Source organism: Epinephelus lanceolatus, chromosome 18 (genome assembly GCF_041903045.1).
Source record: "Epinephelus lanceolatus isolate andai-2023 chromosome 18, ASM4190304v1, whole genome shotgun sequence".
Lineage (NCBI taxonomy): Eukaryota > Metazoa > Chordata > Actinopteri > Perciformes > Serranidae > Epinephelus > Epinephelus lanceolatus.
This window is the reverse complement of record NC_135751.1, coordinates 5,458,433-5,474,356: the sequence shown is the minus strand read 5'-3', so window position 1 is coordinate 5,474,356 and position 15,924 is coordinate 5,458,433. Positions and strand designations below refer to the sequence as shown.

The following is a 15,924-nucleotide window of genomic DNA, read 5'->3' as shown; positions in this document are numbered from 1 at the left end:
TCATACCTGCTATCTGTTTAATGTTGCACAAGGGTGAATGAATAGTCAACCTCTGCTGCATCAAGAACTCCGAAATCCTTCAGGCTTTACTATTAAATGTGGTTATTGTTTGGTAGTTTTTCTTTAGCTGGAACTGGGGCTTTAGTCAAGGTGGAAGAAAGTATGAACAGTTCTAAATACCAGTCAATTTTGGCCCAAAACCTTCAGGTGTCTGCTAGAAAGCTGTCGATGAAGAGGAATTTCATCTTTCAGAACGACAGTGGCCCAAAACATACATCCAAATCAACAGAAGAATGGCTTCACCAGAAGAAAATGAAATTGTGGGAATGGCACAGCCAGAGCTCAGACTTAAATCCAATTGAAAATCTGTCAGGTGACCTGAAGAGGGGTGTGCACAGGAGATGCCCTCACAATCTGACAGAGTTGGAGTGCTTTTGCCATGAAGAGTGGGCAAATATTGTGAAGTCAAGATACGGCATGCTGATAGACTCCTACAGAGAAAGACTGAATATCTTGGTCTCACGTTTTTACAAGACAAAATCTGGCATTTTAAGATTTTTTATATCCACTGTATGTATTCCTCAAACTTCTATTTTGGGGCTCTTACTATTTAATACATTTAACACATACAGGCTGCAACACATGGTTACAGTTTGACAAGTGTCTCTCCTTTTCAACCAATGTTCCAAGTTCAGCAGCAGAAACATTTCTTCTTTGTACCCTTACCTAACATCTGTAATCTTAGTGAGATTTAGTGAAAATTTAGCACCCTCAAGGTAATTTGCAGTAATAAATGTATCTTGTCTTATTTACTAGAGGAAAAGCAGCAAACCTGTGCGCATCCACAACTCGACAGTTTCATTCAGCAATCTTGGTCATACAGGGATGTGCATGCAGACACACACGCACTTCACACACTTCTAGCTTGTATTGGTGTTTCTGCTTCCGCTGGATGACAAAAGAAAGGAGGATGAGGAAGGAGAAAATAATAAAGAGACTGAAGACAGATTGAGAGTTACCTGCTTTCCTCTCAGCCTATTAACAGCTCGTAAACCTCCTTCTGACTATGAGGAAATACCCGAGATAAGACGTCTGTAATTTGGTATGTGTATGTGTGTGTGTGCTTGTGGATCAGCAGTAAGGTGCAACTGCATGTGTGTATACTCCTCTGTATCTGCAGAGTCCTGGGTGTGTCTGTTTGTTTGCAGTGTGTGTGCTTTGCTCTCTAGCCTCATCAACTCCATGACCCTCACAACTCTGCTGTCAATCCTTCTGCACTTTTTCACACGGTTATTCTGAAGACGTAAAATGATCACTCATTTTTCCTGTTCAGCCTTTGGCTTTATGTATTACCACAGACAGACAGCCATGTTCATTGATTTGACACAGTAGGTGGGATAACCTATGTCGATAACAGCAAGTCAAAGTTGAGAAAGTTACCAGTCTTCAGACAAGATTTCAAAATTATCTTCAGATGTAGAGAAAGGGTCAGTGTAAGAAAAGTGTAAGTCCAAATAAAAGCAAAGTTTGTTGTGTATGTTGTGGTTAACAGTTAATCTCCTCGGTAGCAGTTTCAACTTTTTCATGTGTCTGTGTGAGAGTCAGGTTTCCCATTTCAGCAGTTAAGGGCCATGACAAACTAGGCCCTTAGTCAGCATCCGTCATCCTAGTTTTTGCAGTTGGCCCTGTGCTGTTGGCACTAGTTGGGCCTTGTTGGTGGCTATTCAAAGTTTCGGCAAGATGAATCGGCAGTGGAGCCTATTGAGCCTGTCGATAAGAGAAATCGCTGTGATTGGCAGTTAAATCATTGCACGAGAAGAGAAACAGAAGTGAGGAAAGCAAACGATTAACGTCAAGAGGGTGTGAGACCGAAACAAACTTGTTTTATAGATTAAATTATCTTTTTAGAACAAGCAGGGTAGAGGGTATGCATATCCAAAAGGCCTTTACAAAGACAAGATTATCTTTTTAGCCATTGAGCTCTTAAGTAAAAACAATTGGTGATTGTTTGTGATATTGTTCACAAGCGCACAATAATAATTTGTTCTTTCACCACTGGATGATGTTGTTGATGTGCTAACTGGCTAAATAGTGTCTTGAATTTGTCCTGTCAGTCTTCTAATCTCCCCTTTTGAATGATGTATAAAGACTACCACCACCTGCTGCTAAGGGGAGTTATTTCCTCTCATGCACAAATTTGATGGCTGTTGGCTCTTTTCTGTGTATTTAAAGGGAAATTTCGGTTTATTTCAACCTGTCTCCTATCGTCCTAAATTTGTTTCAAGTGACTAGTGACCTAAAAATAATAGTTAGCATGTTAGCCGTTAGCCTAGATACAGCCAGGGCGCATAGTAGTGTCAGACCTGTTAAAACGTAAGTGAACGGGCAATCTTCAAGTGCAAAGTTAGTCCACTAAACAAGCTTTTTTTCCACAAAGACCGCCTCATATCATTAGGATAAATGTAACAACATGTAAACGTGTTGTCTTACCTTACCGGTGTGGTGCCATGTTTGTTTATCCCTCTAGCTCTGCTTTCCAAAGTGTGGCCGAAATATATCTCACGAGCTCTAGATAAAGCCCAGCTGGATACTACTCCAGGTGGAGGTGTCTCGTCCTCGGTCACATCCAGACCTTGAAAATAAGGCTGCAACCAGTCCCATTCCTTGCAACAGAGGCATTCCTCTTCTGTGGGCACTGGGGCACAGCATTCACAGGTACACCACCAATCTCCAGAGCTACGCAGCCTTGCAGCAGCCATTCCTCCTCTGTCGTCCTCTACCTGTTGCGCCTCTCTCTCTCCTCCTCCTTTCTTCAATTTCACAAAGCTCTTCGTCAGTGTATTCTGGCTCAAATAAATAAGGGCGGCCATAAAACTCTGCAAAATCAAATTCCTCCTCCACAAAGTCGAAGTCTGGCAAAAAGTCAGCCATTATTCTATAAATCTTTCATAAAATAAATTAATGAACTTTTCAGGCTACTGTCCGGTTCTGCCTTGCAGCTGTTGCTGCTTGTTCTCGTGATATTTTGGCTGCGCTTTGGAAAACAGAGCTAAATGGTAAACAAACATGGCACCACACCGGTAAGGTGTTTACGACGTTTACATGTCGTTTTATATATGTTCTCTGACATTTATCCTAACGATATGAGGCGGTCTTTGTGGAGAAAAAGCTTGTTTAGTGGACTAACTTTGCACTTGAAGGTTGCCCGTTCACTTACGTTTTAACAGGTCTGACGCTACTATGCGCCCCGGCTGTATCTAGGCTAACGGCTAACATGCTAACTATTATTTTTAGGTCACTAGTCACTTGAAACAAATTTAGGACGATAGGAGACAGGTTGAAATAAACCGAAATTTCCATTTAAGTCCAACTTTCTGGACGAGACGCAGGCGACGTGAGGCGACGCAGCAGTTGGCCTTCGTCCCCACTATTTCTTTGTTGTTGGTTTGGTGTATCTGGACCTTCAGGGTTAATGACTTCAAAACGTCTTCATGGTAAATAGACTGCATTACACACTGATGGCAGACTGAATGCAAAGCCATGGGTTCAAGACCTTTTTAGGTTTGCGTCTCTTGAAAACAGACTTAATATATATAGTGCTTTTGAGGTGGCTTCAGTCTTCATTGGAAGTGCTTGTCAAATGGTTAACAGTCTGGAAAAACCCTGCCCTCCCATACCTTTCTGACGCTGGTTTTGGGGACAAACCAAAAGACCACCAATCCAAAATTCGCACCCTCTTCATGCAGTGATTAGCCAGCAGTGTGTATTACATCTTTCCCCTCTCTGTGACACCCAGCTCTTCCTCCCACCTCGCCAGTGGCTGTTCGGAACAGCTTTTCCTTCACCCATGTGTGGTACTAGCCTAACAACTGGGAATAACTGAGGTTCTCTTATTCTCAAGGACGCTGATGATGTGTTTATCATAAAATGGCTCAATTTACTTCCAGTTATGTATCCTGTTCCATTTGCCTATAGGGTCATTTCTAAAGCCATTCGTGAGTAAGGTCCTCCATACATGACAAGTGCCGCAAAATCTCTTGATTTCAGCATATTTTGTCAGTTTGTACCAGCTGTTCTCTATGAAGAAAGATAATATACTTGTTTTGGTGTGAAGTTGATTACATCCTTCATAAACAGTCTTTGTGAGCCTTGATGTTTTGTTTTTGATTTCCCCTGATTCTTTCTGCTATATAAAGATTGTTGGGGACGTGAACCTAAGCTACACTTTGACCCTGCTCATCATCACGTAAGGAAGATAACTCAGACTCATTCCTCATCCTCCTTTCTTTTTGTTTGTGAAGTTTGAGTCGTGGGGTGGATACTTAATTAGTCAATCTGATCAGAGCTAATCAGATCAGATTGATGGATAAGAGGAGCAGCCTTTTATACCCAGCTAAATGAACGGTTTCACTTCACTTTAAGTGCACCTGGCTTACCCTGACATTCTTACCCTAACTCTCACTCCTCTTGCCTAAACCTAACCAATTGAACCAACAAAGGTAACAAGCGCTAGCCAATCAGAAGGAAAGTGGGGCAGGTCATACCTTGACATCCAGAAATGTGGCTTCTGGTGGAAATTAGGCTTGTGAACTTTAACTGTGGTTCTGCATTACTTGCATCAATACAGTCTGTGGCATCAGTGTAATAAACGCCAGGTGCACCAGTGCAACCAATGAAAATGTTTACTCACACTTGATAGATTTCTGAAGCCTTAAGCCATGTAAACAAAGGAAGCTGATCTCCAACTGTGTCCCTCTTCAGGCTCTCTGCTGTGGTTGTATAAGAATAGATCAGAGTAATTATTAACTTCAAGTCATCATACAAATATGCACACATCTCACCTCTGACATGGTGTGTGCTTGTGAAAGAGAGAGGGCGAAGCAGAGGGGTCATTTCTTTCTGTCTTAAGTCTTTTTGCTTGTCCAACAAAGTATCCTCATGTCCCTCTCCTTCACACATAAGAAAAAACCCTCATAAAGTACACACTGAATGCATAGAAACATGAGCACAGACACACACACAGACACACACAGACACACACACACACACACACACACACACACACACACACACTGGAAACAAAGTGTATAATGGCTTGTTCAAAGCCAAAGAAACATCAGGTCACCCACCACATGTGTTTCCTGAATCTGACCACCATCATACGAATCTTGTTTTCCTGTCAAGGTCCAATCAGATTCCATTTACTGGTGAGGGTGAGCCTCAGGTCTGTCTCATTTGGTTTAATAGAGATGAAGATAGTGTGTCTCAGTGGCCACCTCACTCTTGGGGGTTCTGGGTTGGAATCTGTGTGTTTGTGTTGCTTTGAACTGAGCAGCAACCACCACAGTCTGAAGGTGAAACCAAAGGAATATCCACTAAAAATCTGCCTTTTGAGCTGTGAATATTCACTCTGTGTGGGCTACTGAAGTGACTGTAAAAGGTTTGCAGCACTTACTTGTGGAGGGCAGTGGCTGTAGTCAGCTTTTTGATAGGTTTGGACTGTTTTTGCCATGTATTTGAACAGTAATTTCTGAATGTGTGGGAAGACCATTAATCTTCTTTTTAGTTCTGACAGTTTTTTTTATTTGTGAAATGAATAAATATGACGTTTTTCTTGATTGCATGGCATGCAGTTCTGACTGTAGCCACTGTGCCAACATTTTCACACAGTGCACTTTGTTTCTGGTAACTTGGTTTATCCTGCTGTGGACTTGTGAATGTTTTCCTTCAGTTAGCCCAGAGCATGCTGTGATACGCTTCAGCCTCCTTGTGACAGGGAGTTCAGTATAATAGAATGCCAGACCTGTCTTCAGTCTTCACATAATGTGACTGTGGTTGCTAAACTATGCCTTTATTAAGAAACTGTTGATGTGTTGGCTTTGGTTGCAAATGAGCACCTTAGACATTCAGTCTTGCACATATTTGGTGTGAATACTTGCATAGACGAGTGGAAAGTGAATGTTTTAATGCCACAAAAAAAAGTCTGACTAAGAGCAAAGCAGAAAAGAATCTGGATTGTTTTTTCTGTGGCGCTGCAAAGTAGCTCATTACGAGAAATGTGATGCCTGCATTAGTCATTGCACTTGCCAAAACATGTTTTTGTAACAGCAGAAAATATCAATATCAAGATATATCACAAGTACATCTATGAATTCCTACAGGGACATACTGAAGCCTGGTATATTCAGGTGAGAGTTGGTGTTGGGAGTGTGGACACTAGGGTTGGGTATCGAACTCAGTACTTTGTAGGGTACCAACTAGTCTACCAACGGTAAACCGCGGTACTAAAACACCACGGTACATATGATACCATAATGTTGGAGTACCGTAGTACTACGGTACCACTGCTGTGGGATAAGTTCAAAGTCTAATCGCAAGAGGGTGAGTGTCCATGCGCCGTCCAATAACGGCACACGCTGGCCACCTGGCACAGTGACATTTCAGATATTAGCTGAGCTATTCAGTATCTTTAAGCAGTGAAAGTTATTATTTATTTATTTTTACTTGTAGGCTAGATTTGTTTATATATGCTACAGTGATTTGTTTACCACAGAGTTCTACAGTGCGAGCATTTTACTCGCATTTGCGACTAAAAATAGTTTTGTGCGAGCAATAGAAATCATTCAGCACGCTGTGCGAGTACAGATTTCAACCAGCAGCAGAAACGAAAGGCGAATCCTGCCGGTTGTGGGTTGAAGGGGGGTCACAGACAGGAATACGGCGGTCAAATACGGCGGCCATAGTGCTCTGCCGCGCAAGACAACGGCTTACCAACGACCGAGAAGCCCGGCTCCAGGTCCAATAATTTCCTCTTCGTTGGTGTCATGACTGCCCAGAAGTACCTGAACAGCCAAGCCGTGGCAGCACACAGGTATGTGACGTGTCAGAGGAGAAACGAGCCTTTCACATTTCTCTCTTTGTGGCAGGTTACGGTCCACAAACCTCACCGCACTGAAGGGACTGTTCTTTACTTGTCAGGGGAGGAGGGTGGCTGGTTGATTTTTATTTCATTTATTTATTTTATTTTGATCCCCCCTATGTTAATCACTTATTGATGCTGTTTTTGAAGTATGAATAAGTCAATAAGTAATTTATTCCATTGAAATATCAGTGATGTATTATAGAAAAGTGATTTATCTTTTTATGAATGACAAAAGGCACATCTGCCTCATTTTTGCTGTGGTATCGTGATACTACTCAGAACCATGATACTTTCACTGGTATCATACCGTGGGTCCCAATTTTGGTACCATGACAACACTAGTACTAACTGGATAAGGTCTATACTACCAAAGAACTGATCCATATTATATCAATCGGTGCCACATGTCAGTACCTGAAAATGCATCTGAGCAAGAACTGTGGGTTCAGACAGGAGGCACGAGTGGCGGAAAGCCAGGAAGCCGGCCATGGAGCTTCACAAAAACCACTGTGTTGACAGGAAGTGGACACGCTTGGAGCTCCAAGGAGTTTAGTTTGCTTCCTAGGAAGCTAAAACACTGCAGTAATATTTTCTCTTTCATTTTATAAATGGCCATTTGTCATTGCTGTGTGTGATTGTGTTTTTTTTAAATGACATACTAAGTCCACATATTTGTTAGTTTTGTGACTAAAGATAGAGTGATAGGGACGAGCAGACCATAGTCAATTGCTATCTTGGATTTTTGGAGTCACAAGTGACCATATTTGGCCGAGAGGGTGAAGATAATACTATTGCTAGCTGATAGCAAGGTTAGCACTGTGCATTTACAGCTGTAGTTAAATTTGGTATGGCTAATGCTTTTTTTCGCTGGGGGGAAAAATGGCTTAAAATCTTTAAAGTAATCGGCTGAACGATGAAAATAGCATCCGTAACTCTCACACTGTTACAGGCTGTCCTTGAGTCCTTTTTGCATTTCAACACATTTTGCTTTAACATTTAACAGCTGATATTCTTTAGTAGGCAACAGTAGAACCACCAGGGGTCACTTTATAACTAAAGCTGCCAATGGGTAAAATATACCTGCTATCAGAATACATTGATTTTCAAGGTGCTTGACACTGTAGATAGGTAAATAAATGAACCTTGTTCCTGCATGTACACAGTTCATTTATTTACTATTCTACAATCCAGTGTTGTATAATGAAACACTATAGTTGTTGTCCCTTTGTGCTACTTACAAAATGACAATATGGCATATAATATAATAATAAACTTGCACTGAAAGTCTAATGCCTGATGTACATCCATAAATCTTTCTTTTGTCCACAGTGAAGTAACGCAACTCTATTACATGCAATTTTAGCAAAAAAGCTTTGGCAGAGCATGAGCACGACCATGAACAGGCTGAGTTGGTGGCGAAAAAAATGCTGTGTAAAAGTTTAAAAGTTAAAGTCGCCACGTCCCACAGCAACACGACCAATCTATATCAGCACTTGAGACAGCACAGAGAAAAGTAGGACGCATGCATGCGAGAGAAAGCCGAGCCGTGTAACGTTAAAGACAAAGAGACAACTGAAAGCTGCCAGAGCCTCATAAAACAACATCCAAGCACAGTTACGCAATCATTTGTAAGTGTCACGGGGAAATCACGGGCACCAAAACAAACTATATAATAACAAATGAAAAACTGAGCAACTTTGCTTGGGTTCGGCCCACTTGACATGCTGCTGTGTTGTGCTATGGCGTGCTGGAATTTGTCATTTACGTGACAACGCCTGAACGCAACACAGGCTCGCTCCGCTGTGTGTACAGTGTCGTGCTGTGCAAGCAGCGGGTTTGACTGTGCTCAGTCTGTTGATGGTCATTTACACACTGTCCATAACAATAACTCTGTCAGGTCAGGGCCCCCCTGATATAATGTAGAGGAAACACTGAATCAAGCAAGAAAACTAATGACACCATTTATTTATTATATTGTAATCGCAATCGCAAATCGTGATATCCACTCAAATCGCAATCGCACATTTTTATCAAATCATGCAGCACTAGCAAAAATGACTGCATTTTCTGTACAGAGTTCATATCAAATTCAAACTCTATTCAAATAGAATTTCAGCTAGCAGGCAAACATAAAGGAAGACAGAATGTCGTAGATGATTGTAAACTAAACATTGCCATGCCTTTTAGATCTTATTTACGTCGTTACTATATATATAAACTATTTTTTTTTTCAATGAACGTTTTCTACATATACACAAAAATCTTGTCAAAATATTGTTTTGTCACAAAAATTGCAAGTTGCATTCTGATAACTTGTATTAATTTATTTACAGCCCAAAAAGTTGCTGCAGATGAATTACAAGGTTGCAGTAGTGGTATTCATTGTAGTTAAAATACAGCCAGTGCTGCATGATGTCCAGTTTAGTGGACAGATTAATAACCTTGTGTTACCCTTCAAAAAAGTTACATCCATGACCCTTCAAGTGAACAAAAATGTCCATTTTCTAGAAGCTTTTGTAGTGTCCAACAAATGGTGATTTTTGGCAAGGGGGGGGTTATTTTGGGTTAAATTTGAAAATCCCAACTTTCAGCATGAAAATCCATTATTTGAACCTGTAATGCATTTTTATCCTATCCATGACCCTTCAAGTGGACAAAAATGTCCACCTGTCATTTAGCCATTTGTTATTATTGCTGCAAAAAATCACCCCCCTGTGACCTTTCATTTGTCTGTGAGGGAGTTTTCCCAACATAAAAACAATACTTGGAAATTCAAGGGTCCCCTTTTACAGTAGGATTGGCGATGAATTTCTGAGCTGCACATTTCTTGCATACCGTCGACCATCTTGGTTTTCGGAGATTTCTGATGTTCTGTGTTGTGTTGCACTTACAACACCTGGGCAGTTGTGTATGGCAAGACACACTGGGGTCCACTGTAGTGGCTGACATGCAACTATAGCATCATACCCATGCATATACAAGAAATGGCTTTTAATCCCCTGCAGTGACCACTATGTCTAAAAGATTAACAAAAAAAAACATGTAGAAAACATAATGACTAAAAGTTTAAAGATGTTTTGAATTTTCATAGACAAAAACTAGACTAAAACTGTGAAGAATAAATATGTCTAAATTGTGACTATGTCAAGACTAAGACTAAATCTAAAGTTGCTGTCAAAGGCTAACACTGTGAGGGGCAGCACTCAGACTTGTGCAGGTCTTAACCTAAAAGGTGTTAGAGGAAAGGTCAGAAAGTCAACTAAAGCACCAGTGTTATAAGGATATCTTTCAGCGGGCCATCGTGTTACATGGATAGACTGACTAACATCACCGTAATGTTGAGTATGACCTTGTATCAGTGTCCTTTCAATAAGATATTTGTGTTTTCAACACAGTACATTAGCAAGGGCTCATGCATGTCCTTCACATGTGTATTGTCATAAATACGATGTGTTGCTTTAAAGAAGACAAACACATCTTCTTATTTAGAGTTAATATAGGAAAAACATTTAGGGGGAGAAGTGAGCAGGCTGAGGAAAACATTCCTGTAGGAGATTCTGATCCTATCTGCTGTTGTTCTTGTTGTTTATCTGTGAGGTAGTTTAGTTTTGCTTCACAGAGTTTCTCACATAGTTTAGATTAATAGCCCACACTCTGCACTGCTCATTCACCACAGTATATCTCTGCAACAATCTCTGATGTTTCTCTCCTTGCATGTGTGTGTGTGTGTGTGTGTGTGTGTGTGCACTTTTTCACCACTTGGGGGAAGCACTGAATCCTTTTGGAGCTCACCATCATCATGGAAAGCAGTAGCTCTACAGCTGGGCACTTAAATATGCCCCACACACCTGCCAGCTACAATAATAAAATAATGACTGCTGTAATCCTTGATTTTAGTCTCAGCAGAGCATACAATATGTCTGACAGATCCTGACAGATCAGTGTAGATGTTGTAGATGTAGATGTTCATTAAAGCAATCACTTCACTCATTAACGATGCGTACACAGCAGAAAGGCTGGAAAACTGCATGGATGGACAGATGGAGAGAACAGAAAAAAGAGTGAGGGAATCAGTAGTATGAGCCTGTTTATGTTTCCATGCTGACACGTGCAAGGAGGCACAAACTCCAGATTCCTCTACTAACCCCTGTGTGAGTGTCAGCAGACCTGTATGTGTGTGTGTGTGTGTGTGTGTGTGTGTGTGTGTGAGTGTTAGGACTGTGCGATAATTTGATATTAATTGATATTATATTAGCATTGATCAGTTTTTCAGTAAAAGTTGATTGTTGTACAAAATTCTGTTATCAGATGAATTATTAATTTGTATTTTTTTGTGTAACAACCCTGTCAAAATCCCCAAACCAATAGAACGCCAGGTTTATTGTTGGCCAGTGAAATGATCCCTGCCTCCTTGCGGGCGTGCTCGCTTTAGTGTTAGAGCGTCCCGTCCGGGTGGGTACTCTAACTGCGTTGGCTGCGAGGGTGGGCGCCGCAGCAAGAAAGTTGAACCAGAATCGACTTTTGGGGAAACGCAACACTTTACAACCCTGCCATGATGGAAGACAAAAACATTACAAGGAAGAAAGAGGACATTTCTCTTTCTTTGATAACGTTAGATAAAGTTAAGATAAAGTTAGGCTTTGCTGACGGCTTCCAGACTCATTTTAAAAAAGAAAAGAGAGTGAGAGAGAGAGAGAGAGAGAGAGAGAGAGATAATTGAACTAGGGGTGCACAAATTTTGAATATATGATACATCATTATTCCCTCTCTAATATCTATTTTATAGTGCTGTGAAAATATCAACAAATTACTCCTTCAAACAGCTGTATTTATTCACGTTTCTTGCGAAAAGCTACATTTTACAAGATTACATCGAACACATCATGAGAACATTCTAATTTTCCTTTGCCCAATACTATTTTTTACTGAATAGAGCTTGAACACGTCACAATGTAAATCAATGCAACCTCCGTGAGCTGTTCGTAGCAGCCACCAGTTGCTTAGAGGTAACTAGCTCCCCTCCTGCCGATTTCATGTTCTTTCTCTCCACATACATCATATCTCAGTAGAGTAGTGGTAGCCTATTGGGCACCATAGAGCTTTTGTCGTTTTGACATGATAACGATACGGTGTGTTTTGGGATTCACGTGACATCATACAACTCGCTAATTGCTACTTACAACTAAATTGTAGCAAGCTGGGGCGGGGGGCCGCGGGCATCAGGAACCCAGATATGTAATATTTCATATTTATTGTGATGTTTTTGGGCATGTTTTGCAATTATTATAAATGTAAAACTTTCCATGTAACTGTCTGGGATTTGGCTTATTGCACTGTATCAGTTAGCACTTGCTAACTGAAATCTACTCCTCTTGTAAGACCTTCATTGAGAATTCTGACTAGTCGAGTACATGAAAATTAAGAATTCACACAAACATACATGATGTGACTTGGTGCAGCAAAGCAAATATATATTTACAGTCAGGTCCATAATTATTTGGACAATGATACAGTTGTCGTCATTTTGGCTCTGTACACCACCACAATGGTGAAATGAGAAAATGGTGCCCCAAACACTTGAGCTTTCATCCTGCTGCTCTTGTCAGCAGTCACATCATCAATAAATACAAGAGAACCAGTTCCACTGGCAGCCATACATGGCCATGACATAACAGTACCTCCACCATGCTTCACTGATGAGGTGGTGTGCTTTGGATCATGAGCAGTTCCTTCCCTTCTTCCTTCTCTTGTCTTCCCATCATTCTGGTAGTTGATCTTTGTTTTATCTGTCCATAGTATGCTGTTCCACAACTGTACAGGCTTTTTTGATGGTTTTTGACAAACTCTAATCTGGCCTTCCATTTTTAAGGCTAACCAATGGTTTGCATCTTGTGATAAACCCTCTGTATTTATTCTAGTGAAGTCTTGTCTTGCTGACAAGAGCAGCAGGATGAAAGCTGAAGTGTTTGGGGCACCATTATCTGCTCAGATTCAACTAAATGCTTCAAAACTCATTGGACGATGCTTCACAGTGCAGATGGACAATGACCTGAAGCATACTGCAAAAGCAACCAGAGACATTTTTAAGGCAAAGAAGTGGAATGTTCTGCAATGGCCAAGTCATATCATCTGACCTGAATCCAACTGAGCATGCGTTTCTCTTGCTGAAGCCAAAACTGAGAGCAAAACACCCAAAACACAAGCAGGAAGTGCAGACGGCTACAGTAAAGGGCTGGCAGAGCATCACCAGGGAAGAAACCCAGCATCTGGTGATGCCTATGTGTCCAACACTTGAGGCAGTCATTGACTGTAAAGGATTTGCAACCAAGTATTAAAACTGACTGTTTAATTGATGATTATGTTAGTTTGTCCAAATACTTATGAGCCCTTAAAGTCGGGGGACTGTGTGAAGAAATGGTTGTAATTCCTACACGGTTCATACTACATTTTTGAAAAAAGCCTTAAATGAAAGCTGAGAGTCTGCACTTTAAGCAGGTATTCATTGTTTCATTTAAAACCCATTGTGGTGGTGTACAGAGCCAAAATGATGACAACTGTATCATTGTCCAAATAATTATGGACCTGACTGTATGTACTAGTTGAATCATTCATTACAGTTACCTAAATTAAACTCACAATGGCAGTTGGCCCCCATTATTAAAAAATATATTATTATTATTGGCCCTCCTCTGAGTAGTGGCAGCCACTAGGTGGTTGGTTGAACATCGTGTGAAAAGGTTTAAGTGTAAGATGAGGTTTTGCAGTACAATGTGGTACAAGGTCTTTTATATGTATCTAATGTCTACTGTATCTATGTCTGGGCATTTTCACACATAATATTGAGTAGATATTGGAATGTTCTGTGGTCACACGGGACGGTCATTTGGCAGCTGTGTTTCTGTAGTGTGGGATGAAGGAGTGGGATGGGAATGTCAAGTGTCTGGGAATCGTATAATGTGGGCGATGTAGGAATGCTGTCACCTCTCAGTGTTCACTAGGCAAGGTCCCTCACTCAGATCTGTGTCATTTATGGGAAGATAACGGAACAGCAGGCTGAACGTGGACATGTGTTTACATTCATCACTGCAGCAGAGGAAACACGGTGATAGAAAAGCGACAGGGAGAGAGATAACTGAGACACCATCCATTTATTGACAAGTCAATGATAGAAAATAACCCTAACCTGGAATTTTTAATGTAATCTTTTCTCAGTACACCTGTGCCCATATTTACAGTGATAGTTTTTGGTTGCTATAATCAGTCCTCTAGGCCACACAAGCCATTATGAAATCTTTCCAATGTAAGAGGACAAAGTCAGCAACCATTGTTCTGTGGAAAAAAAGGTCTTCTGAAGTTGAGCAGAAGCTTTAATGAGGCATTAGTACATAGAATTAGACAATCAAATTGGTATCTTAAGAAAGCCTTGAGGGATTTTTTTCACATTTGGCACAAATGTCCACTTGAACTCAACAATGAACTGATTATAACTTGGTGGTCAAAGGTCAAGGTCATTGTGACCTGACTCATCAATTTTTTTGTGAACACAATGTCTCAAGAATGCCTCAAAAGAATTTCTTCAAATTTGGCACAAATGGTACACCTGCACTCAACAATTAACTGATTAGATCTTGGTGGTCAAAGGTCACTGTGACCTTGCGTCCATCATATTCCTGTGAATACGTTATCTCAAGAACCCTTGAGGGAACTTCCTCAAATTTGACACAAACATCCACTTGGACTCAAGGATGAAGTGATTCAAATTTGGTGGTCAAAGGTCAAAGGCCACTGTGACCCCACAAAAAACATGTTTTTCTCCATAACTCAAGAAATCACTCTTTTTATGAGGAAATTTAATACACATTTTAAAGGATAAAATAATCAGTTGATGACATTTGATACCCAAAATGTCAATGGCCAGATTCATTGTGACATCACAATGTTATGCAAAGACACTTTTCTGGCCATTTCTCAATGTCACATCTCAGGAACAGAAGGGGAGACATTTGACACTAACCTTGGATGCCCACCTTGAAGCTGTGCTGATTGTATAAATCATAAAATCATAAATCCATATTTAAAGCATTGTTATGTCATAGCTAACTATGACTGTGGACAGACATGGGAGTAAATGGCAACTGCAGCTTGACTGATTTGCTGTGGCATACTGCCACCAGGCAATAGTTTTCAGACCTAACCAATAATTGCCTCAAGTGATATCACTTTTGTGTTTTCCTTCTCCTTCATGTGTAGTGTAAAAGGTGTTGTCCGTCTTGACAGACCCACAGAAAATTATCACCAACTCTGCTGTTTCCCCCAACTAGGCTCTTTCAGCTTTTTGTTTTGATTTGACCGCCTGCAAATTTTACTTTGATCAACTCGTTTTCCTGCTATGAAGTCCCTTCTTTTGCCACCTTTGTATTTATTTTAGTAAAAGGAGCTTCAAATGAAGACTTCATCAACTCCAAATAAATGCTAATATTGCTCTGTGTCTGCTGGTTGTGTAAATAGGCAACTGTTAGCTAACATATTCATGTATGGTCTTTATAAGGTTGTTTTTTTGTACTTTAATTTAAATTTTACCTCACAAGGTTGTTGTTCACAGCTCCTGCATGAAAGCAGTGGCACAATAGGTACAAGGATACATTGTAATATATACATAACATTGTTGTCATCAAACAGTATGTTATTGTTCAGTTAAACAGCAAGCAGAAGATCTAACCAGGAAACAGTTTCCCCCACAGGCCAGGAAATGCATCATCCTCTGACACACACACAGTGCCACACCCCTCCACACACACACACACACACACACAGGCAGTGATATGACATCCTGCCCAGTTGTATATGTGTGTCACTGCTGACTGCTGTGTCTCCACACCAGGTAAAGAACAGCTCTCTGCTTCCTGTTTCAGGCCCTTTAAACAGCTTTACCAATTGTTTGACCTTTAAACAGGTACTCTGTGTGTTATATCAGCCGCTGTCTTTTCATGTACTCTGTTGTT

General features: G+C 40.7%; 1 protein-coding gene across 2 annotated transcripts in view; it reads left to right on the top strand.

The window, feature by feature from the left end:
- Positions 1-15,924, top strand: part of septin12 (septin 12) — a 117,269-nt gene that overhangs the window by 45,333 nt on the left and 56,012 nt on the right. The window contains exon 1 of one of the 2 annotated variants that reach the window (XM_033644105.2): positions 15,720-15,803. The exons of the other annotated variant lie outside the window; for it this stretch is intronic. Within the exon in view, the coding sequence (XP_033499996.1) occupies positions 15,767-15,803 (37 nt within the window). The 5' untranslated portion in view covers positions 15,720-15,766. Of the gene's footprint in view, positions 1-15,719; positions 15,804-15,924 lie in introns of those variants that run through there. 2 annotated transcript variants of the gene reach the window in all.